The 23,899-nt window shown below is 38.3% G+C and overlaps 1 protein-coding gene across 3 annotated transcripts in view; it reads left to right on the top strand.

The window, feature by feature from the left end:
- The first annotated feature begins 4,465 nt into the window (after positions 1–4,465).
- The window catches only part of PIK3C2A (phosphatidylinositol-4-phosphate 3-kinase catalytic subunit type 2 alpha), a 63,885-nt gene continuing 44,451 nt past the window's right edge, over positions 4,466–23,899 (top strand). For 2 of the 3 annotated variants that reach the window (XM_007436248.4, XM_088146012.1), the window contains exons 1-4: positions 4,466–4,478; positions 17,594–17,719; positions 18,559–19,732; positions 21,938–22,038. In XM_007436248.4, the coding sequence (XP_007436310.2) occupies positions 18,623–19,732; positions 21,938–22,038 (1,211 nt within the window). In that variant the 5' untranslated portion in view covers positions 4,466–4,478; positions 17,594–17,719; positions 18,559–18,622. Of the gene's footprint in view, positions 4,479–17,593; positions 17,720–18,558; positions 19,733–21,937; positions 22,039–23,899 lie in introns of those variants that run through there. The other variant, XM_088146013.1, reaches the window with a different exon arrangement.

Raw genomic sequence — 23,899 nt, 5'->3', positions numbered from 1 at the left:
AGAGGAGAAAAACTCATTCCTTCAGTCTGGAAAAACAGAGAATAAGTGCATCCATTTACCTTTTCCAGCTTACAGACATAGCTGCCATTCTAACCTAGTGTATTCTGTTCCATGGTGAATGTAACCCACGTAACTCCAGCATTATGATTGAGGCAAATCTACCGATCAACTCTGCCATTGGGTAACTAGCACCACCAACCATATATGCAATATTTACTTGGTTTGTACACCCTTTGTATATAGACTTTGACATTTTTCCCATCCTTGCTTCCTCTACCAGGGCTGGCCTTCTCTTCAAAACTGACACTGCTGCCACCATAGCAGATTAAGCAATGTTAAGGGATAGATCTGCTTTTCTGCCTAAAGAGAAGGGAGGCAGAGTGAACAATTAGAAATAGCAGGGAAGAAGAAAGTTGATGGTAAGATGTGAGGAATGGTATTCTTTCTCATTAGCTAGAGAGGGAGAAAGACAAATATGAATAGCAGACAGACTGATTAAAAGAAAAGAGAGAGGAGTGTATGGAAGAAAGTTAACAAAAAAGAGTAGTTGTACCCAATTTTACCTGTGGCCTGTCACTTCTGCCTTTAACGCTGCTCACTACCAATATGGCCACCACCTATGTCATCCTCAGGGGAAAAGTTGCTCTCCATTCTTGCTGTAAGATGATAATACTTTTACTTGCTTTATTTAAACTTTTATAAAGGCAGGCTATTTTCAGTGGCTTGCTAATATACATGAGCAAAAACGCACATCAAACATTTCTTCACACATGCACCTATCTGCTCTCCTCATATCAAAAGACTTTTACAATACAGTCATGTCTAATATGTAATGTTTGATGTCTTGATAAAGTTATGCTCCTATTGAGAGAGCATTTAAAATTATAATGAATTGGTATAAAATATAGCAGCTCCTTGTTATGTGGGTAATATTATTATGCACTACACTTCCTTTTGGAGTCCCACATTCTTTTCTGTAGTGAAATCAGCTATTTAATTAGCACTTACTCTTTAAAAAATGCAGTTTAAATGTACTAATATTCAATCAGTACAATGATTTATTTTAGAAGCTTTTGCAAATCCTAGCATTGGTAAAAGAACTGTTCCTTCCACCCACTTACAGCAAACTAAAACAACCATTTTTATTTCACAATATAAACTACAGTATAGTACTGTGTAAATATACATTTAAATTAAGCCTCTTATTTATAAATATCAATTAGAAAGGAACAAGCAGTCGTTCTAAATTAGATTTTTTTCCAGAACCATAGCTTATGTACATTTTAATAAACCCAAGTAATGAACTCCAGTTCACAAGAGTCTCATTTGTAAACTACTATTATCTCATCCCTACTGAAGATTTTCAAATGAAGTGACAGTCTAAATGTAGAGTATTATGAAATGGTGTGTACAGTACAGTAATTGCTTCTTGTGTCCTTTAGGCAAAGAATATATACCAGACATACAACCAATCTGATTGAAGCTTTTCTATTTCCTGCTTTTGAAATGCAGCGACAGCACAGAATGGCCAATCACAGTCTGAAGTGTGTATATATGGAAAGAAAAGTGTAAGAGGTACAGACAAGATTAAAACCAAAAGTAATCTCAGGTAGTATTCTTGTGAATGACCCATTTGGCATTATTTATAAGTGGATCAAACTAAGAAATCTAAAGAATGTTTATTATCTGGGAGCTGCTTTGGGATATTTTCAAATAGAAAAATGGCATAAATGTTTTGTAATAAACAAGGGAGTAAGAGAACATAATTTCCCAGATTTATCCACGTATTTCTGAAAATATAAACATTCCTTTTTTAAAAAAATGGACTGCAGAATGCAATCTTATTTCATACCATATGTCTATATTTTCACTAATGAATACTTTATGCCAGCTAGAAGCTATTTATTAATTTCATTAGTAGTACTGCAAACTGATATGAAGAAATAATCAAGTTCTCACTTCATAGAGGTACATTCTTTACTCAGTGGTGTATCTCATGCAAACTTTGTTTGCCTGCAGTATTAATTATCTGTCTGGATGTTCAACTTTGGCCACAGAGTTCATTTTCAAAGGCTTTTATGATAAGGGATTCAAAAGAGTACTGTAATGAATAGTACTGTAATGATATACTAAAGCTAATTGTCAGAGGATCATTTAACCAATGTCAACAAGTATGTTGTGTTATAAGAGGACTGTATGCTGATTTAATAGAGAATATTTTTAACATGTTTCAAGTTCCAACTGTCACATCTATAGTAATTATAATAGTGATGTAATTCTATTTATGGGGGAAACATCCAAATAAATTACTATTTTCCTTTTGGGATATAAACTGAGGATTGGAGGACAGAAGAAATAACCATTGTATCATCCTCATTGCTGTATAAAATGCAATTACCTAAGCAGAAATGGGTGACATCCTCAGCCTGGTCCCAACACGATAATCATACATACTGTCATGAACAGCGCATCGTAAAGAACAAAAGTCATGTTGTCTGGAAGTGAGCATGAAATCCAGCCCCTATCTGTCACACCACTGCTCTTTTGCCATCACCCATTTTAAGAAATACCCAGTGAGCGTGAAGCAACTAATATTTAGTCTGCTTCTTCTAACAGTTTGCAGTCAGTCCAGTTCAAAATGTTAAAGTTCTAGTTTACAATGTATTAATTATTCTACTATTTGGGAGTGCAGAAAACGATTCAAGTTGAGGGATACCAAGGAATACTGGAAGCCTGTAGGGGCCTTTTTGTTCTTTTTTGGCAGGGAGGGAAAGGAAGCTGTGTGACAAGCAGAAATAAAAGATTAGGCTTTTCTCAGTACGGAGATAAGTGTTAGCTGTTGGACTTTTAACTGTTCTAAAGTTGATGAAACATGCATTGGCTGCTAAAACAAAAAGATGAAACCCTCATGAGCCTTTCTAATGAGTCACCTGTGAAGTTACATACTGAGTGGCCTGCGTGGCAGAAGAATATGAGAAGAGGGCAGTGTTCAGATGACATCAGAGTCTGTTCAATATCCAGGTACTTCCCAGAACTATTAGAAGTACGTACACAAAACATAATGTAACAGCAAGATTGTTAATCAAAACGGTTGTACATATTGTTTCTTCTGTGCCTTTAACAGCCAGATACTGTAATTGTATAAAAATCAGGTGGTGAAACTCCAGGACTAATTCTTCAGCCTGAAAAAAACTTCACTTGTTGAGTTTTTCCTATTTAAGTGAGATTCAGGTGACAAACAATCTGTGTTATCTGAAAGCTTGTCTCTGGTTTTCAAAAGAGCAAATTGGTTTGCCTTTCAGGTCAGTGGAATCAATCATTTCTTACGAATACAGCCACTTTTATTTTGAAGGAAAACCTGTCAAACAGTAGTTGTCAATGGTAAGGATGTATTATTACAGTGGGAATTATTCTGCTGTCCTGCCGTTAGGATTGAAAATTAAGGAATGGGGTTATACCATTTCTTGATTGTGCCTGCTCTTTAGAGTTTAATAATTGAGGAGGTAAGGGTGGGATAAGGGAACCCAATATACTGAACTTGGTTATTTTGCCTAATGTAGTTATATCAAGTATAGCCAGGGCCAATATGTGTGCTGTATGTAATCAGAAAAATTGGGTTAGGTAAACCATGGTTTATGAACAAAGGCAACTTCACTCAATGAGAAAGGGTGAGTCCATGGATGTATTTATGAATAATACTAAGTCTGGGTTTTTTAGCAATGCCTTGATTTGCATATAATGTTAAGTGATAACAGACCAGTTAGCACATCCTGCTATGGCAAAAAGGAACCGCGTAATTGCTTAATATGGTGTGTCAATTAATTGGATTGAGTAAACCACGATTAAGTTAACCGTGGGTTTGTGTGTCATGCAAACTCGAGAGAAATAGCGTTTGCACAACACAGTCGTTGTGACTACACCACCGCTTTCTGAATCAATCCAATTTTCCAGGGTTCACACCACATACAGAAGCATAAACAGGGTTCACACCACCCGCTCGGCGGGAATGCGTGTGGCTGGTTGGTCGATCCGTGTGTCGTGCAGACGCAGTCATACCTCGTTGCCTTTTCAAGAGCCCCCATAATCAGCAGCCGCCTCGCTCTACATCACGGCGCCGCCACGGTGCCCTCCCAGAGCGAGCTGGCGCGGGGGCGCGAGCAACCCCTTCTCGGGGAGGTACGCGGCCCCGCACTTCCCGGATCCTGCCCCTGTTCTCGGAGGAGCCCGGAGCCACCCCGCGGCACGAAAAGCGCGCTTCCCCCGCCGCCGATCCTCCCGCCCTTCCTCCCGCCTCTCCTTCCCAGAGCCGGAAGTGAGCGCGGGCGGCGGCGGCCACAGCCTGCCCAGCACGGAGAGCCAAAGAGGCGGGGATGCCGAAGGCGGAGAGGGGGGCTTGCCAGTAACTTTGTCCGCGGCGAGGACGACGGGAAATGGCTGCAGGAGCAGCGGCGGGTACTTCAGGATGGATGCGCACTGAGGTAAGAAGGGCTTGGAGGGGTAGGGAGCCAGCGAGGAAATCTCCCCCCGGCGGGAAGGGACTCGGCTGGTGCGGAGCGCGATCGGATGCGGGGCGCCTGGCGGGGTTTCTAGGTCGCTTCTTTTCCCGGTGGCTGAGGCCTCGCTTCCTCTCGGCTCCTGCCTGTCACCTACGCGGGGTTCCCCGGATTTACTCTTCCTCCTGACCCCTTCGCCCGCCCCCCACTGTGACCTTCCCCCCCAACCCGGCCGGGAAGGGGAGGAATGAATGAGGGGGTGCGCTGCCGGGCTTCCAACCCGCGGGGCAGAAGGCTGATAACGCCGGCGCCGAGCTGAAACTGCCTGCTTGGGGCTTCGGGTCTTGAAAGGGGAGGGTTGAGTAGATAAGGAAGCTTCCTACAACTACAAGTAGGACAGTAGACGATACTCGCCTGGCTTTTCGGCCTTGCAAGCAGGAATTTCTAATCAGCGAAAGTCTGTTAACGTCGTACCAGAAATAAGACGATAGCTCCCTTTTGAGTATCCGAGGCCTATTTCTCCAGTTCTGGGTTTTGTGGGATCTGTAAATAAATGGTGTGGGCATCCTTCGGAAGGTTGGCAGAGAGACATATACCTCACAGCGTATATTTGGGCAGGAATTGTAAATGGTGCTGGTAGGTTACCGATGATCAAGCCCTGAAGCAGTTAATTAACCATGAGAATGGCTGTGGTGCACAGGAAAGGGCAAAAGCCCTTGGCTACCATAGGTGGCCCAGGAACAGTTCCTGGATCTACAGCTTAAAACACCGGCAACATTTGATTAACCCCCGGTGTTATTCCATGCATGATACTTATGCTCTAACAAAACCCAAAAACACAGTAATGTTCCTATACGTATTCATAAAACTGCATGGAACTTTTCTTTCTGTTTTGTTACAGTATTGATATTGTTTTTGTAGATACAAGCTATATGGAGTCGGATTCATTACTTTACAGGGTCCCAAAAGTTAACACATTTCAGTTTATTTGTATGGCTGAAAAGCTGAGTTAATTTTGTTTTTTGGAATGTCATGATTTTAAAGTATTTTTTTGAATTTAAAAATGTGCTGCTGAAACGCTTCAGACTCTTTTTCAGATGTGTGGTCATTTTGTTTGTAATATGAAACAGCTTATAGTTATTTTCAGTGCTCATAGTTACCAGCCTTCTTTATAGCAAGAATGCATTAACTATAACTGCCTTTGTGCAACTGCCTTTTTAATACAGACCAGTCCAGTTCTTGAAGAACTGTTGTTACAAGACTATAGAATTAAGGAAAATGACATGGTTTGAATGGAAGAGGATGGAACAAGTTAAACTGCACTTGCATATGTTGATGTCTTTTTAAGAGACACAAGAAAACATCTTTTACATGCAGTTCAATCCCAATGCACATATAAATATAGAAATACAAATATTTTGAGCAATTTAGCGGAGCTTAATGTACTTATTTTTATATTTAGTATGTACAAAGAAATATAGAGAATGAAAAGAAACTAGTTCAGTATAACTATAATACATTTGAAAACCCATTGCTGTTCCTTTTAGTTTAAAAAAGATAAAAATTAAGCTTTGGTTCTTGTAGAATTAAAACTTATCAATAAAGGAGCTTTGTTTTGTCTTTAACACTTTAGAAAACAGAAAAGGACAAACGCAAGTGAAAGGTTTTATACATGCTTTCAGAGAAGAAAATTAAGCTTTTCTCCAGTTTTCTGTGAATTCTTACTATATATTTTACATATCTTTGTACTAGATTCCCACCCCCCAGGAATTTTGTTCTCCACCCACCACATTCCATTGTCCTTTGTGGCAGATTTTTGTGTCATTCTACATATGCTGCTCCTGCCACTTACTGCTGAAGAATTGAAGATCTAGGTCTCACCATCATTTATGCTATTAGAAAATCAATATATGAGCATAGCATGTTGAGTTCCTTATTTGAATGTTCTGATGTCATACGCAAAGGTGCCTTATACTGAAGCAGATCATCAGTCCACTTAATTCTGTTTTGACTGGCAGTGGCTTGTAAGTATTTGAAAGAGGAGTATTCCTTCCAGCCCTACATCAATTTGCCATGGAATGAATCTCTGATGTTCTGCATTCAAATAGTATACTTTACCTCGCTGTACCTCCTTTAATCACAGTGGCTTCTGGGTTTAACCAGAAAGCAGCACGTCAAAGATTGTCATCCTTTTTTTAAAATAAGCGAATTTTTGTATTTATTTCATTGGCCGACACTGATAATCAAATAGTAACAAGCATATTGGAAAAATTGAGGTCCATCATCCAAATGAAACTGAGTATTGTAGAAACAACAAAGAATTTGAAAGATTAATGTGTCTACTCACACGTTAGCTTTGTAGGCCACATCCTGCTGCATCAGTTGCATGGAGAATAGTCCTGAGAAAAGAGTATTATGTATAGTATACACACAGCTGTTATTGGAAGAGAAGGGGGGAAATGGTAACAGGAAATGTGAAAAAAAAATTCTTAAAGCTACTATTAACAAAGCTGTAGTTAGAAGCAATATAGACATTCTTCCTTTGATTAACTGGCTGATATAATTTAATTGTAGCAGAATAATACAGTATAATGTAGTAACAGCCGCTAGTGGTTTAAAGTATTGAAGTGCCCTCATAGAGACCCAGGTTCAAGTCCATCCTCAGCTGCAGAGTTCAGTTAGTGCCTTGGGGTCAGTCACTTTCTCTCACTAGCCTACCTCACTGGGTTGTTGTTGTGGGGCACTGTAGGTGATAAGTGATATTCTATTTTCTTTGGGGTCTGCCTTATAATAGATTATTTCTGGGAGTCATTGCAGCTTTGTTGGGCTAGTGTTGTTTTGTTTTTTTACTTCATTGGATGAGTATTACAGTGTAAGAAATACTTAATTTAAAATATTTGAAAGCATCCTGAGTGTGTGTCAGTATGGTGGTTGGAAATATAGTCTTTTCAGTAAAGATCCTGGTGTTCATACTGTGAATGTGCTTGGGGTGAAACTGGGCTTCAGTAGCATTTATGGCATACTGGCTAAAATATACCAAACCTAACCAGTGCTGTCCTCCTTGTTAGGGCATACTGTATGTGGCACTGGTTGATCTAGTTAACCTCATCTATACCTTCTGTGTCTCTCTAAAAAGCATGATATGAAAGCCTTGATTTGCCAATGCAGTGATAAGTAGTGGAGGTAAAGACCATGGCATAGAGAAGATTGCAACTCAGAATGTAACTGGTAAAAGCACAAATGAAGAAGTGAAATTAAAGAAAAATAGATATGTTGTGTATCTGAAGTTACAAAAAATGAAAAGGATGTAATAGATCTGAATGAAGGTAGTCTGATCTTATGGAAGAGAATTGACAAATACACACAGGGAAGTGAAGATACAGGTTCAGTTATTGAGAATGTCAACCAGGAATCTGCTTAGAAAATGATCTGCTCTGAATATGTGGTTCAAGCATAAAGCTATTTGTATGTATAGATGGTAGAGGAATCAATATAAATCTGAAAATATGATTGATTTGATTGTTAATGATAAAATATTGAGAGAATTATTGAAGGATATAAGGGTGATGAGAGATTCTGAATGTGGATCCTAGCAAAAAATAGACTTGAAAAAAATTAAAGTAGAATGATTTCAGGAAAGGAAGTATGTGTCTTATATGAAAAACCATTAAAGGATAGATTAATCTCCCAACAGAATAAATGGAAACTAGTTGTAAGAAAATATGATCTGGAAGCTGTTTGGAATAGAGTGAAAAGAATTACATTACAAAGTGTCACAGAACTATGTGGAGTTATGCTAATGGAAAGAATGGAAGCATGAACAAGGATGCTTAATGGAATGAGAAAGTAAAGAGGCTGTGGCTAAGGAAAAATGGATATTAGAAAATTATTGCTGCAGAAAGGATGAGAGAAATATGTTGTATAATGAGTATCACGAAAAAGATAGCTGTAAAGACTGTACAGTAGTCAGATATTAAGATGAAAAGAGACAAAGTGCAAAACAATTTTGATAAAAAGAAAAACAGTTTTGGAAATGGGTGAAAGGACCAAGTTGAAGAGCTTCTAATACAGTGAATGCAGTTAAAAAATAAAAATGATGAAATGATTTGAGATGAAACCAAAATTAAAGAATATTGGAAGGAGTATTTTAGAGATTTGCATGGAAATGATAGGGGCTCAAAGGCTGGAATTGAAATTAATGCAGTGTTAGTGTCCAGAAAAAAAGAACACTAAAAGAAAAATCATAAATATTGTGAGAATGTTAAAAAATGATAAGGCTGTAGGAGTATAGTGTAATTGGAGAAATGTTCATATATTGATGTGGCTGGCTGATGGATGGACAGTATAACTTGTTTCACATGTGTCTGAAGATGCATTTGTGCCTGATACTTATAAGAATGCTTTTATTATTCCCCTACACAAAGGGAAAGTATAACCGTATGTTCAGAGAGAGTCACATGCTGACCACTGGATATTCCTCAGTTATCCATTAACAAAACTGGAGCCTTCTCACCAGTTCATGTTAAGGTTGTGAGTAAAAAACTGGAAAAAAAAATCTCTAAGCAACCTAGGAGATAAATTGGATTCTAAAATGAAACCAATCCAGTTGCTGAGATTCCTGTACCTCTCCTGTCCTCTTTCAATAAATCCTGTCAAAAGAAACTGAGAAAAACTTCCTTTGTGTTGAAATAAGTTGCCCAGAGCTCGATAGAAAAGTAGTGTGAATTATTAGAAAATCTGTGCCTGGGAAGGTATACGGCAAAATTCTAATTGAATGAATATAAGAGGTGACATTGAGCAAAATTTGGAAGTTCAGTATAGCTTTATGTCAGGTGAAAAGACCAAAGCTTTGCCCTTCAGAAGGTTATTGGGAAATGTTTGAATGTGAGAAAGAAAAGTTATGGCATGTTTGTTGATTTGGAAAAAAAAGTATGATAGAGTGGCTTGAACTATGGAATATTTTGCACAAATATGGGTTTGAAAGTCGCAGAATGCAATAAAAGCAGTATATTATGGAAGTAAAGTGTGCATCAGAATAAATAGAATGCTTAGTAAATGGTTCAACATTGAGCAGGGAGTAAATTAATGATATGTTATATCCCCCCCCCTTTTTTTTTTTGGTATCTTTGAGCCACTATTGACTCCCACCTGGACAAATCCCTGCAGTTTTCTTGGCAAGTGTTTTCGGAAGTGGTTTGCCCTTGCCCACTTCCTAGGGCTGAGAGAGAATGACTGGCCACAGTCACCCAGCTGGCTTTGTGCCTAAGGCAGGACTAGAATTCATGGTCTCCCAGTTTCTAGCTTGATGCCTTAACCAGTACACCAAACTGGCCTTTTTTTATATTCCCTTGGTTGTTTAATATGTGTATAGCTATATCTATAATGGATGCTTATGGTAGCAGAAGTATGTCATGTCTGGGGTCATGAATTAACTTTGTATATTTGGCTGAGAACCTGAATGCTGCTATAATTTACAGCAAATTATAGATAATGTGGGCATGAATCTAAAAAAAAATATGTATCAACGTAGTTGGGTTTGATAGGGAAAATAGAGTGAATTAATTTCTGTACCTTGACTGAATATTTACTAACGTTGGAGAAATGGATGGAGAAATGTTAAGTACGTTCAAACTTAGTTGAATGGTTATGAAGATATGGTCCATTGTGAGAAGTAAAAGTTCGTTGAAAGAACTGAAAATAGCTGTTTGTAAATTAATGCTTCTGCACACTTTGTTATATAGAAGTGAGATTTGGGTATGTTGGGAGAAACATAAAAGTTGAATGCAGCGGGGGACAAAGCACTTAAGAGGCGTGTATGGTAAAACAAGAAAAGACCAAATACAGAAGTAAGTGAACTGTATAAAAGTATGATGAGGTAGTTAGGCCATGGAGGGAGAATTAAGAGGATCAAATTGCAAAACAAATATACAAAGGAAGAGTGAATGGGTTAAAGGAAGACTAAGAAAGTCATGGTTTGATGAACTTGATGAGATTCTAGAGAAGAGGTGAGAAGTTTAAAGGCAGGTATGAAGTGGTATATGGATATGGTGGAAGCAAAGACTTATGAGAAGTATAGTAAATGGTACTGGACTGTATTTCCGTTTCTTGTTCTTACCTCATTTTTTATCCCCAGATTTTATTTATTTTTAGGTCTATAGGTTTTACATACTTGATTTGAATTCCTTTGTTTGTTTGTTTGACACATCTGAATATATATATTTCTATTGTAGGTTATGAATGTGCATGATTTTGTAGTATGCTCTTGATGGAAGCTGAGGGCATGTAAATATTTGTAGCAGTTTCTTATAAAATAGCCTGGAGCATTAGAGCTTCATGTGGCTCCCCAAACCCTTAGAAGTGACTCTGTCAAACCTCTCTGGAAGTTATCAGCAAATCATATTTTTAAAGAACTAGGCAATGAAGACTACAAATAGATTATTTTCTATCTAATTATTTTTTGTTAGATTTATATTTTGCCTTTCCTCCTGGTAGAGGCACAACTAGTATTTTCTTCAATTTTTCCCCAGGCCAGCAGACTTACGAAGTAAGTTAGGTAAAGGAATAATGACTTGACATTCCTATAACAGAATGGTTAGAGTCAAAAGGTAGAGATTATGCATCTGAAATAATATTTTCATTAGAACTATATCAGAAGTTGAAATAAACGTGCATAACTCTTGATCTGTACTATCTATTTATGCTATCTATTTCCTATCAAAATGTTTTACGAAGACCTGGGGAAAGGAATTTTAAAATCAAGGGGACAGTTCAGGATGGGTAACAGAATTGATGTGTGAACTGTTCTGTGCACAAACCAAACAAGTGTTTGTTCCTCATAAAGCTTAAAACTTTCTTTCTGGATAGGGATTGTGGTGTAGTTCTGGGCAAAAGTATATTTGGAGATAAAGTGCAGGTAGAAGTCAAGGATATAAATTGGAGGGACGGAAGGGAAGACCTTGGGAGGATGTGATGGACTGGAATGGAGGAAGGGGGTGAAAACGGTGCTCTCGTCTCCAGAGCAACGCTCTGGAGATAAGTGGAGAAAGCTGGCACATCCCTAAACATTCCAGAAGATAGTAGAGAGTTGTGCCTGGGAACTACTGGTCAGTCTGAAAAGATTCTGTAAATAAGCGCTAGCTAATAAACCTTGCTGATTGAACCTACACGGTCTCCAGGAGTTCCTTGGGCTAGGCCTGACATCAATCTTTTCAGACTGACCAGTAGTTCCTAGGCACAACTCTGTACTATCTTCTGGAATGTTTAGGGATGCGCCAGCTTTCTCCGCTTATTTCCAGAGCATTGCTCTGGAGACGAGAGCACCGTTTTCACCCCCCTTCCTCCATTCCAGTCCACCACAGAGGCAGAAGGACTGGTGGGATATGTGTCAGCCCTTCGAAGTAGGCCAAATCAGGAAACAGACACTGCAAGGATCCCAGGAATGCTACTTTATTGTTGTAGAATGCAATAACAGAATCTTGACAGCCTATCAGATTTTATCATTGTCCAATCTTATACCAGCTATAATCAAGGTAAAGGTACTTTGAGTTTCTTTCTCATGTTTTCAACTTTCCCAGGACTGAGTTACCATTTCTCCTCCATTAACAGCTCATCCATTCCTGCACCAAGCTCAACTCTACATTCCTTTGCAATATGCCATGATGAGACATTACCTGTAGTCCTCGACTTATGACCATTCGTTCAGTGACTGTTGGAAGTTTACAGCATCACTGAACAAAGGAATTGACCTGTGCCCAACGTTACAACTGTTACAGCACCACTGTGTTCACATGATCAAAATTGCACTTGACAGCCCATCCGCACTTATGACTGCAAGGGTGCTTCAACTTCCCCCACCTACTTATCTCCCCCCCATCTATCCCCTTTTGGCTCCCTGCCACCCTGCGCTCTGCCTCCCCAGCTGACCTTCACCATCTTTGTGCTCCCGCTGTCAATGAAGCATGCCTGGCCTGGCCCTTTGCAGGGCAGCTGCTGGCCGCATGAGGCTTTCTTCCCCAGGTCGTACACAGCAGTTTCCTCGCGAGACCTGGGGAAGATGGCTTCATGTGGCTAGCAGCTGCCTTGCACCTCATCAGCAGTGGGAGCAAGAAGAAAGAGGAAGGTCAGCTGGGGCAGCAGAGCTCAGAGTGGTAGGGGCCTTGGAGTGCAAGGTGGTGAGGGGACTGGGCTGGAGTGGCTGCGGCTTCGTGCCACACTGCTGGGCCAGTCTGGGGCCGGGCTTCACATTACAAAGGGGCTTGCACTCTCTGCAGCTCAGGGGCTTCTTGTAGCCCCAGAGCCATGGCACGTCAAGAAGTCCCTGAGCAGTAGTGTGGCAAGCAGCTCTTGAGCCACCCCACAAGGCAGGGTTGAAGGGGAGGTGGTCCCTTACCTTGGAAGAACTGATGCTCAGGGCTGGGAGGGACCAAGCCCAGAACAGCTTGGAGTGGGGTGGGTCCTCGGCTAACGACTGGTGGAATTTGGTTAATGACAGCAACAGGGAGTGCTGGAATTGCTGTTGCTAAGCGATGTGGTTCCATGATGTCACGTTTTATGCCTGTATTGCTTAGCGATGAAAATTCCCGTCCCAACTGTGGTCACAAGTTGAGGACTACTTGTAGTGGCAACAGCTAAGAGAAGGTGCTGCTGGCACATTGGGGCTGGGCTGGCCAGTGGGATATGTCATGCTAGGAACTGCAGAAGGAAGAGTAGGGAGACCCCATCTCAGCCTTGCCCTATTCACTGCATAAAATTACTTTGGGAGCCCTGTGTGTTTTTGCATGTTACAGAAAATTCATAGAAAAAGTAAATTTACAAAGTTTGCATCCATTTGAAGAGATCGCTGAGGGTACAGAAAATGTATTGTGTTCCTAGTTGCCCAGGATCCAGAAGATAATGCTGTTAAGAAAGGAGACAAATGTCTGTAAACTGAAACTCGGCACACAAAATGGATCTTTAATTGATAGGTGACTAATTCAGTTAGGCTGGTGGGTTTAACCCACTGAATCCTCAGAATTGTAGTTCAGAGACAGTGAGCACTGTTGCTGGCAGAACAATAAGCTTATGTAATTTCCAGTGCTGTTCACTGACTGAGACTGGTGTATCAGCTATAACATTTCCTGGACAGAAATAGCCTGGTCACTTTCCAGTCCTATAGTAATATGAAGGTTACATTATGCAGTGATTTAGACTCTGTCTGTCCTTGAAGATCTTTTATGAATTTCAGTTCATACACAGCAGCTGGATTACCAACCAGTTACATTAAAGGAAATTTACTAGTTTATTCCAAACCACAATTCTTTATGCTGGCTGTTGTATAGGAAGCCCTGAAGAGTTTCAGCCTCAAGTGCTTTGCCACCTTCTGTCATATAAGTCTACCAAAATATTTCATTTAGCATATGATACTTTCCTCTAGGTTCTCTACCATTTGTAATTAGATAAGTGGCTATTGAAGAAAGAATCTTTTCAGTTATTGTATAGAATTGTATTGAGTTTTTGCCACAAGGCAAAGGTGTACTTATCTGTCCAGTATGGAATATCAGGGAACAGATTAGGTTTTATGCACTCCTGAATATTTATCCTGTCTCTTTTTTATGTTTGTGTACATTGTTTATAATCTTATGTGATGTTTTATTATTTCTTTGTATGCTTGCAGATTGTGTTGATGGATAATCTAGAAAACCTTTAAATTAATGGCCTTTAACCTTAATAGGCTGATAAGTTAAATAAAAAATTTCTGAAGGATTTAACTGCTCTACTCCTAAAAGCTATAAAAATAAGTGGGAACATTTTAAACTAAGGATATATTCCTGGGGACTATACATTACTATTTATTTTAAAAAAAAATACCATTTGCAGCTAGCTCTCTTCGTTAGTATTAGACCTGAGCTTAACAGTAATTCACAGATCTTCAGACGCTTAACCCTTAATTAATTCTTGGCTAGGCTTGACTCCCAAACACAGCTTGGCTAGTTTTGAATCTTTACTGCCAACAGAAATGACACCTGAAACCCAAGAGTTGATTTCCCAGTGTAGTTCAAAAAGTCAAACCCTTCATGTATATAATTATACTCCAGAATTTAAACTCCTAAGATTTTACCTCTCATCTGTTACCTTGGCCAGACTTTTGATGCCCTTGTGAGGCAGCTGAGATATGTTTTCATAATGTTTCTCACTAGCCTGGGAATCACTGTAGTGAACTTACTGATTGAGTTAGTTTTTGAAATCCAGTCCAAAAGTATATTCCTTTCACTACATTATAGTGCCTTCCAGTTTAATTTTATGATTATATTAAAAAAAAGGTAAAAGTCTTCAGCTCAGCATCTGGTGATTTCATGGACATAATCCATGCATTTATATTATTTGTCTTTTTTTTTTTTTTTGCAACAGCATGGAAGTGGTTTGCCATAACTTTCATTTGGATTGCTTTTCAACTTCTTGGTGTAGTCTGCAACCTTGGTATTCCCTCGTAGTCTCTTATCCAAGTAGTAACCAGGCCTGATCCTGCTTAGATTCTGAGCCAGACAAGAGCAGCCAGATGCTGCCACCTGGTGAGGCTATCCCAGTACTACTACTTCAAACAGGCATTGATGGTGTGTGCATGTGTATTTGTGTGTATTACATATTTTATCATATAAAGAATGCTGTGTGCTAAACAAAGCTCTGTGACTTGTTGGCACAATTGTGTAGTGAGCTCCATACCTGAATGGATACTTGGATGTACTTCCTTGCCCTCTAAATCTGATATTCTAGTTCAGTTTATTAACTTGCATTCAGTTTTTTTTTCAAATTGTAAAGCAATATTCTGGTGTGTCCTTGTTCTACAGTAAAAATTCAGGCAATTGATTTCATATCTTGCAGGATTCTCAATGCAATATTAAGTTTTTTACAGCTATTTTTACATTGAAAATCTCTCAGACATTGCACACTACTTCTATGGGAATTATATCAAATGAAATCCACTGTCCAGTTTAGCACGTCCTTGCATGGAAGAAGTTTCCTTTTCAAAAAAATGGGCTCTATGCTTGGGCTTCTAGTAGAAATTTCTAAGACATGGCTTTAGGGACTAAAAAAAAAAGCTTGTTCTCACTGGGAAAGGCAAGAGGCCTTGGAAGAGACAGATCGCCTTCTTGTTAGTACAGTATTGAGTTGTATTAATGAGCAGGTCAATGAGATACCATGTATAAATAATTTGCCTTTACCCAGAGAAACTGTAGTTATTTATCTTCAAGCATTAAATTTGTAGCAGTATAAAAGCAATCAGTGTGTAAATATTGTTTACTTGTTTTAACTGCCAGAATTATACTACTGAGCAGCTGCTATTGATTAAGCCAGATTATTTTTATTTATTTCTTGCCTGAGGCAAGGGATATAGTACAGCAAATGAGAAAATCACTATCAGCCCTGTTAGTTATTTGTTTGATAATATGCTTTTGAACTAACTGCTTACACACTTATATCACAATCATAGTTGCAGAATGGCCTTTATTTTTTCAAAGTTGTTCTTTGCATTATATATATAATTGAACATAAATTTTAATAACAAAGCTATACAGAATGCATTAAATATTAAAGTTTTTATCCTGTTTATAAAATCCTTACTATCATACAAGATCTTGTTATGATAGTTTTTGCAGTCACCCAGCTTCTATATCTGACTGAATGCTTATTTAATGAAATTGTCATTTACAATTCTGTTTCTGCTGTAACTTTGTTTTTTTCTCAGTGAAATGCTTTGATGGATTTTGAAAGCTAATACAGTAGTAACATGATTAGCAGGGATATTTGTGTTTTTTAAATGATTAGACTTCTTCCCAGTAAAAATTCTTTGAAAATTTCAACACAAGAAACTGATCTAGACCTCAATTTTTTTCAGTTCATCAATGAAAATAACTAAGTTTTAAAAAAATGTCTGCTTGAACAGATTCACTGAAGAGGAGCATACTACCTCTCTGAATAACTAAGTTCCCCCTCCCCTAAAATTTAATTGGGTTCTATCTTCCTGTAACTTAAATCTATTATTTCATGTCTTGCACTCTGAACAAAAAAAGATGTTCCTTAACCTTCTGTGTAAATCCCTTTGTGTACTTAAATAATGGTGTCATATCCCCTTCAGTCTTCTCAAGGCTAAGCATGTCCTTTAATGTGTCTTCATAGGATTTTTCCCTAATCACCTTCATTGTTTATTTCTGAATCTGTATCATTTTCTAAAAATCCTTAAATGTAGTTCTCAGAGCTGGGCATAGTAGTCAAGATGTGGTCTGACCAAAGTTAGAATAAAATGGAAATATTATTTCCCTCATTATTTAAAAACCATACTTCCAGAAATTAAATTTTAATTTGCCTTTTTGCAGCTATATCTGCTGATTTTGCAGCCAATTATTATTACAATTTTTTTTTTTTTGCAAGTACTAGCCCAGTATATTGGCTACCAGTGAGATTCTGAGTGAAATTCATGATGCTGACCTATGAAGCCATTCATGATGTAAGTCTTAGTTGCCTGAGAGACTGCCTTTCTCTCATTGTCTCTGCCCACTCTTGTAAGGTCCAGCATGGTGGGCATGTTTTGGGTCCCATCCTTGAAACCATGTGATTTGTTGGGACCCAGGAAGCATGCTTTCTCTGTTTTGGCACCTGCCCCCTGGAATGGTACCCTCACAGAATTTTGCATTGCTCCAATCCTGCTGTCCTTTAAATGAGCCTTGAAAACCCAGCTCTTTCCCCAGAGTGTAGGATAAAGGGTTGGGTTTTTTAAACATATCTTTGTGTTATCAGGCCTTGTTCCTTTTTGGTTTCTGTCATTTTTATCTGGTCTTATGGGATTTTGTATTGGTTGTTTTTATCGCAAGCTGACCAGAGTTGGTGGAATTGGGCAGCTTTATGAATTTGTTAAATAAACAAACTGGAATCCAGTGCTGATGCAATAAGGCTACTCTAAAGCACGTAGAGTTCTTTAGCATTGATTGCTCATATAACTAACGTTTATGAATTACCTGTCTGTAACTTAATGTCTTTGGTATACAGTATTAGTTATAAAATATTTCTAATATGCATTCCATTTTTTCCCATTCTTCCATCAACCATATTCTTTTGTTTAATCCTAGTACCACACATTCCTTCACTCTGCCCAGCTTTGGTGGGAATAATGGAAGAAAGCTGACTAGAAGCCTGTGATGGTCTTAACCCAGCCTGTTTGCCTAAAGGGCTTAAGCAGAAACCACCCCTGACAGGTAAGCTATGAGTGGACAAACAGGAATTACTTTCATAATAGCTCTAAGTGCTCATGCAAATAGTTGGAGCTTGGTGGTTGCTTCTTTAGTCCCTCTGAGAAACTAAGGAACTCAGTCAGCTCCGGGTCCTCCTCTGTTAGGATAGAGGGGGAGAGACTGATGTACAGAAAGCCTACTTTTAAGGGAAACTAGCACATCAGCAGTTCTTAGGGCTGGGTATCTCAGTGACACAAAGAGAAAACACTGAATGGCATAGAAATTATTTTAATTTTTTTTTTTACAATGATACCTTGCAATCTCATCATTCAGAACAATGAGAAACTAAGTCAGTGGTAGTTGTTTAACACAGTATTTTCAAATACTCAAATTCGTAATGCCTTTATATATTGGGGAGGAATGTACAGTAATATAGATCCAAAGCAGGAAAGGTGTTTCACATCTGGTGTGAGTATATTTGCTGTGCCTTTTTTCTGATCTCATACATTAGCCACAAGATCTTAGAAAAATACATATTTGAATTAAGGAGGTAGTGAGATGGGTGGTGACAAATTTGAAACATAAATAAATAAATAGTGATAGGGCAGTGTGGTTGCCTCCTGTTACTGCTTCAAATAGGTATTTTTCTGGGACCACCTAACTATCATGCAAGCCTGGGAAAGTTGTGGCTTTTTTAGGAAGCTGCTGGTTGCAAGCTTGTTCATAGTGGATCAAAAGCATCTTTCCTGCTTCTAATCCAAATACATACACATCCCTGATATACAGAACTTTAAAGCAGAAATGTAGAATAGTGACTTTGTAAATACTTTCAGTATTGTATGTTTTTTTCCCCCTTCCACTAGTTTTACTGAATCTGCGCGAACATTTTGGGGCCACAGATATTCAGAAGAAGAATTGAAATTGTTAATGGACATCTGCTTTCACAGAATGGCCCAGATATTTAGCAGTAATGAATTCAAACAACGTTCATCACCAGTTTTGGATACTGCAAGGCCCAAAGAAGTGGATAAAGAAGAAGCGCTGCAAATGGAAGCTGAGGCTCTGGCTAAGATGCAAAAAGAAAGAGTAGTGGTTGGCAATAGACAAAACAGTGACACCTTAAGCTACTCTTGGCCAAGTGTACAGTCCTGCAGAAAACAAGATCACGATCTTATGGTATTTCCAGAGTCTGATGGCAAGAAGAAGGTGCATGATAAGTTAAACTCAATTGACATAGACAAACTTACATGTGCTGAATTAGAGAAACTTCTTCTAGAAGAAAATCTTGAATCCCACAAACCATCTACATTGTCAGCCACTCCTATTCTTGGGGCATCATCTTCCCAATTTTATTCTCATCCTGTTGCTCAAAGAGGGCAGTGGACATCTGGTTTGCCTGGATCTTCTACTTGTGCTGGACCTTCTGCTTACTCAGCACCTTCTTTCAGTAAACAAGTTGGTATCTTTCAAAACGGCTTTCATCCAGGTATATCCACTTATCAATCTACAAAGCCTATATATCTTCGTCTTCCAGAAAGGTCCCAATACATTTCATATGCACTGCCATTTACTTCAACTTTCCATCCGCAAGGAAGTGTGCCTATGTATCATTCAACACTTACCCCTGAAATGGCAAAAGTATTTGATAAGATTGCAAGTACTTCAGAATTTCAAAAAAATGGGAAATCAAACACAGACTTAGAAATGACTGGTGCTAAATCTGCTATTAGTTTGCCAACCTCTGAAAGCTCCAGTGATATTAGTAAATTTGATTGGTTGGATTTAGATCCTTTAAGTAAACCAAAGGTGGACAATATGGATATATTTTATACTTCAGAAGATGGAGGAAAGGTAACTAGTACTAAAGTTGTAGAAGATCCTTGGGATGCTGTGCTGCTAGAAGAGAAGTCTCCAGGAAAGAGCCATCTTGAAAGAAAAGTTAGTGGAAAATCTCCTTCTGGGGCAACAGTTACAAGAAGTCAATCTTTAAACATTCGAACTGCTCAGCTTGCTAAATTACAGGGCCAAACTTCACAGGTAAAAACATCTTTAAAAAGTATTTTCATTTTAAATGCAATGTTACTTTACAAACTTTTGTTACCCAATTTAGATGAAAAATTATTTCCCTTGCAATTCTACAAATATTTGTACAGTGGCATCCTTTTTGTTAACATTCCTCAGAGTTAACAACTAATAACACATTTGTGTGTCTGTGTTTATTTTCTGTATTCTAAATAGGATCTTGAAATTGCTAATTCTTGCAATAAGCTCCTATAACTGAAACTCTGTGTGCATCTTAGTAAGTTTTTATAAAGTTTTGAGATTATAGCAGTTTCACATAAATATGGCAGATAATTCTAATTATCTTTTCTAGCTGGAGATGATTTTGGTACTAGCTATTTTAATACATTGTACCCTACACTTGCCAAAAGCAAGACTAGCCTAGTTGCATTATTTGCTATTGAGAAGATGTTGTTTAATTATATGCTGCTGCTCAGAGTTTACTTTGGCAATGTTAAATTGGACATTTCCTGCTGCGACATAATCATGTGACATGTCCCTTAAATCAGAAGCAAATGTGTGACTGTAATGGCTGTCACAAAATGACACAGGTGGCAGGAACTATGGAACTGTAGCAAATCCTCTTTTCAAAGTAGTCAAACTCTCTTTTATGAATCAACTTGACTATGAACAGCTGTATAAATATTTGCTCACGTCTTTCCATAACAGGGACAAAATGTTCTGTTGGCTTTTGATGTATCCCCACTTACTAGTTACTTCAGAATTTAGTACTACAAGAGCCTCATAGTAACCCAGTATTATTTCATGTTAGATTGTGTATCTCTAAGCAAATGTAGTTGGAATTAAGTTTACATTTTGAATTTGTCCATGTAGCATCCATATGTGACACCTATATATAGTGCAAGGGTAGACTACAATTTTAAGTTTGTATATGTATTTGGAATTTTTGAGAACACACTGTAAGCTACCATTGGAGGACTTTCTGTTCCCCAAATTTGTGCCGTAATAGTTATAAATAATCACAGAACACCCATGGAGCAAAAGCAAATTGGTAAGGCTGATCCCATCACTCTCTGTAGTCCACCAGAGTACTCAGCCTCGCTTCATTTTGTCTTTTTCCAGGGCAGATCGGCATACTTTCATACAATCCAATAGAGCCCCTAGGCATTCTGTAATAAAGATCATACTAGATATTGATACATTTATTACTTTGTAATATTTCTTGAAGCAAATGCTTTTAATATAATTAGGAGGAGAAGCACTGTTTTTCTTTAATTATGGAGAGAATTGTAAAAAACAGGGACGCTTCTGGCACTTCAGTGCTTGCCACATTATAGCTTGGTTCTTTTTCTTGAATATTATAAAATGGAAACTTTAAACCAGAGTGTCTGGGAAAATTTAAAGAAAATACAAAGCATATAAAGCACAGAAATATCCAGCACATCTGAGCTCCCCGTAACATAAAATTACAGTGAATCCCTTCCTAGTTAGCTCATCTAGAGATGCTTCCAGGCAAAACTTCTATTGTACAATAATTTTGCCAAATTCACAATGTTTTATGGTGGGTTCAGAAGTTACTGCTTTAGGCTGTTGAAGTTCTAAGTCTTTCCATGGTTTCTTCCATCTTTTTTAATTTATTTTATTTTACCAAAATCCAGTAGGAAAGGAAACTCAGAATACTTCTATATTCTCCTTGGTAGTCCACATTTGTTGGAAGTAACTGGAGGAAGCCTTACAGTTGGCATAAAGACTCGTGATCTCAAGATAGGTCTAGCTAAAACTTACAGCTATAAGCTGAACTGCAGTGTTCAAAGCTTCACTTTACCTAATGTCAGATATTTATGCAGTAAATGAGTAATGAAATGTCTTGTGTCCATTAAATCTTATCACTAACTCAGCTAAATTTAGACCCAATACAGGTTTATCCCAATAGCAAAAACTAGTATTTTTCATTGTTGAAGGTAGTAGAGTTGGACAGCTCTCTTTCACTTGTTTCTGCAAACCCCTTTCTGTACTAATTGAAAGTTACCAGTTGAAAGCAGTGCTGATCATTAGGATGTGTGATCTTCTGCAAAACAGAGTATAGACTGTCCAATTCTCTGTTAACAAAATCACTACCTTTAATAAATAGATCTATGTAGATTATCTTTCTAACCCTTTCCTGTATATATTTTTTGAATTATGTCTACCTTGCTTCACTTCTTTATCCTTACATTTCAGACAGACAATGGGACCAGTAGCCTGCCAGCAGAAAATAAACTTCTAAAAAATGTTGAATGGCAAAATCAAGAACAAACAGCATTTTGTGATGTCATTGCAAAGTAAGCAGCAATTTAAGTCAAAATAAATCACTGTACTCTAATGGAAATGTAACCTCAGGAATCTGGTAGCACCTTTTCCAAGTAATAGGTTTTATTAGAAGGCATAAGCTTTCATGAAGTGAGCAGTAGTTCATGAAAGCCCATGTCTTTTAGTAAAATGTGTTAGTCTGAAAAGGTGCTAACACATTTCTGATTTTTTGCCACCATAGGCTAACACAGCTCTTGTTCTACAATGAATTGTAATCTATACGTGTGCCTTTAACCACTGATGTAGTGGTTAAAGTGCTGGAGTAGAAACTGGGAGACTATATGTTCTGGTCCTCCCTTAGGCATGAATGAAGGATGAGTGATTTTGGGCCAATAATTATCTCTCAGCCCAATGCCCCTCACAGGGTTCTTGTTGTAGGAAAAGTAGGTGGATGCATTATATATGCTGCCTTGGTTTGTACAAAATAAAGAGATATAAAATTAACAATATATTTTTAAAAAATCTTTGCAGCCCCAGAAGGACTACTTAGAACAACTGGACTAGCTAATGAGGATCAAAAAAATGTATGACAGTTATACCTCTGGCTAGTAGAACAAAGATACAGAACCACCTCAAGTTAAATGACCAAACCATCACGATCCTCCCAGCAGATCAAAGACAAATTGCAGATATCATGGACAGAATATAGTATATCCAAAAAGCAAAAGAACTATTGAAAGTCAGGAAGACATACAATCTCATAAACCCAAATCCAATACAGGTAGTCGCTAGTTTAAGAAAAAGTTCTGTTCCTAAGGTCTGTCCTTAAGTTGAATTTATACATAAGCCAGAACAGTATTATTGTATACTACTAACAAATCACAGTACAACTGTTGCAATTCATGAAAAGAATAACTCATCCATCAAAAGCATCTCAGAAACCACCAACAGGTTAATCCAACCCTTTGGAATCACTGTAACTCACAAACCAACAAAATCCTTCCAAAACAGGAGTCATTTATATACAATGTGAAAACCATTATGCAGGACAAATGTTTAGAAGATTGGCAGAACACATGCATGAACATCAATTGGCAGTGAGACAAGATGATTAAAATTCTTTAATTTCACAGCATGGAGACTTCAGCTATAATTTCAGCTGGGAAACTAGATATTTTAGGTCAAGCCAAATCTGAGAATGCAAGAGCATTGCTAGAAGCTGGCACTCTGACAAATTAGTAATCAACAGACATAGAAATAAACCCTATTTATGAACCATTTGTTTGACTAGCCAAAGGTCAAAGAAAAGGGCAAACAGCCCTGAGCACATCCTCTCTTACCATGCATCATTTAACCAACACATGGATAAATAGGAACCAGCATCTAGAAGTAATAACAGGTAGTCCTTGACTTACAACCACAATTGGGACCAGAACTTCATCACTAAGCAATGCAGTCATTAAGTGAGTTGCACCCAATTTTACTAACTTTTTGCCGTGGTCATTAAGTGAATCACAGCGGTCATTAAAGGAATCAGGCTTCTCCCATTGGCTTTGCTTGTCAGGAGTCCTCTGGGAAGGTCATAAATGGCGATCATGTGACCCTGGGATGCTGCAACTGTGGTAAATACATGCTGGTTGCCAAGCACCCAAATTTTGATCACATGACCGTGGGGATGCTGCAACGGTTATAAGTGTGAGGACCGGTCATAAGTAACTTTTTTCAACACTGCTGTAACTTCGAACGGCCATCATACGAATGGTCATAAGTCAAGGGCTACCTGTACTGTTGGTCAACACATCCTGCCCAACCTTACACTGGGCTGGTTGGACAAGCTGATATATATTTCACATGACAGTCATGTGAAAAAGTAAGTATACCACATTGAAGTTT

Source organism: Python bivittatus, unplaced genomic scaffold (assembly GCF_059951505.1).
Source record: "Python bivittatus isolate LINGU-HERP-01145 unplaced genomic scaffold, Pbiv_v1 ctg000480_np1212, whole genome shotgun sequence".
Classification (NCBI taxonomy): domain Eukaryota; kingdom Metazoa; phylum Chordata; class Lepidosauria; order Squamata; family Pythonidae; genus Python; species Python bivittatus.
Note: the sequence above shows the minus strand (reverse complement) of the source record. Positions and strands in the feature narration are given on the sequence as shown.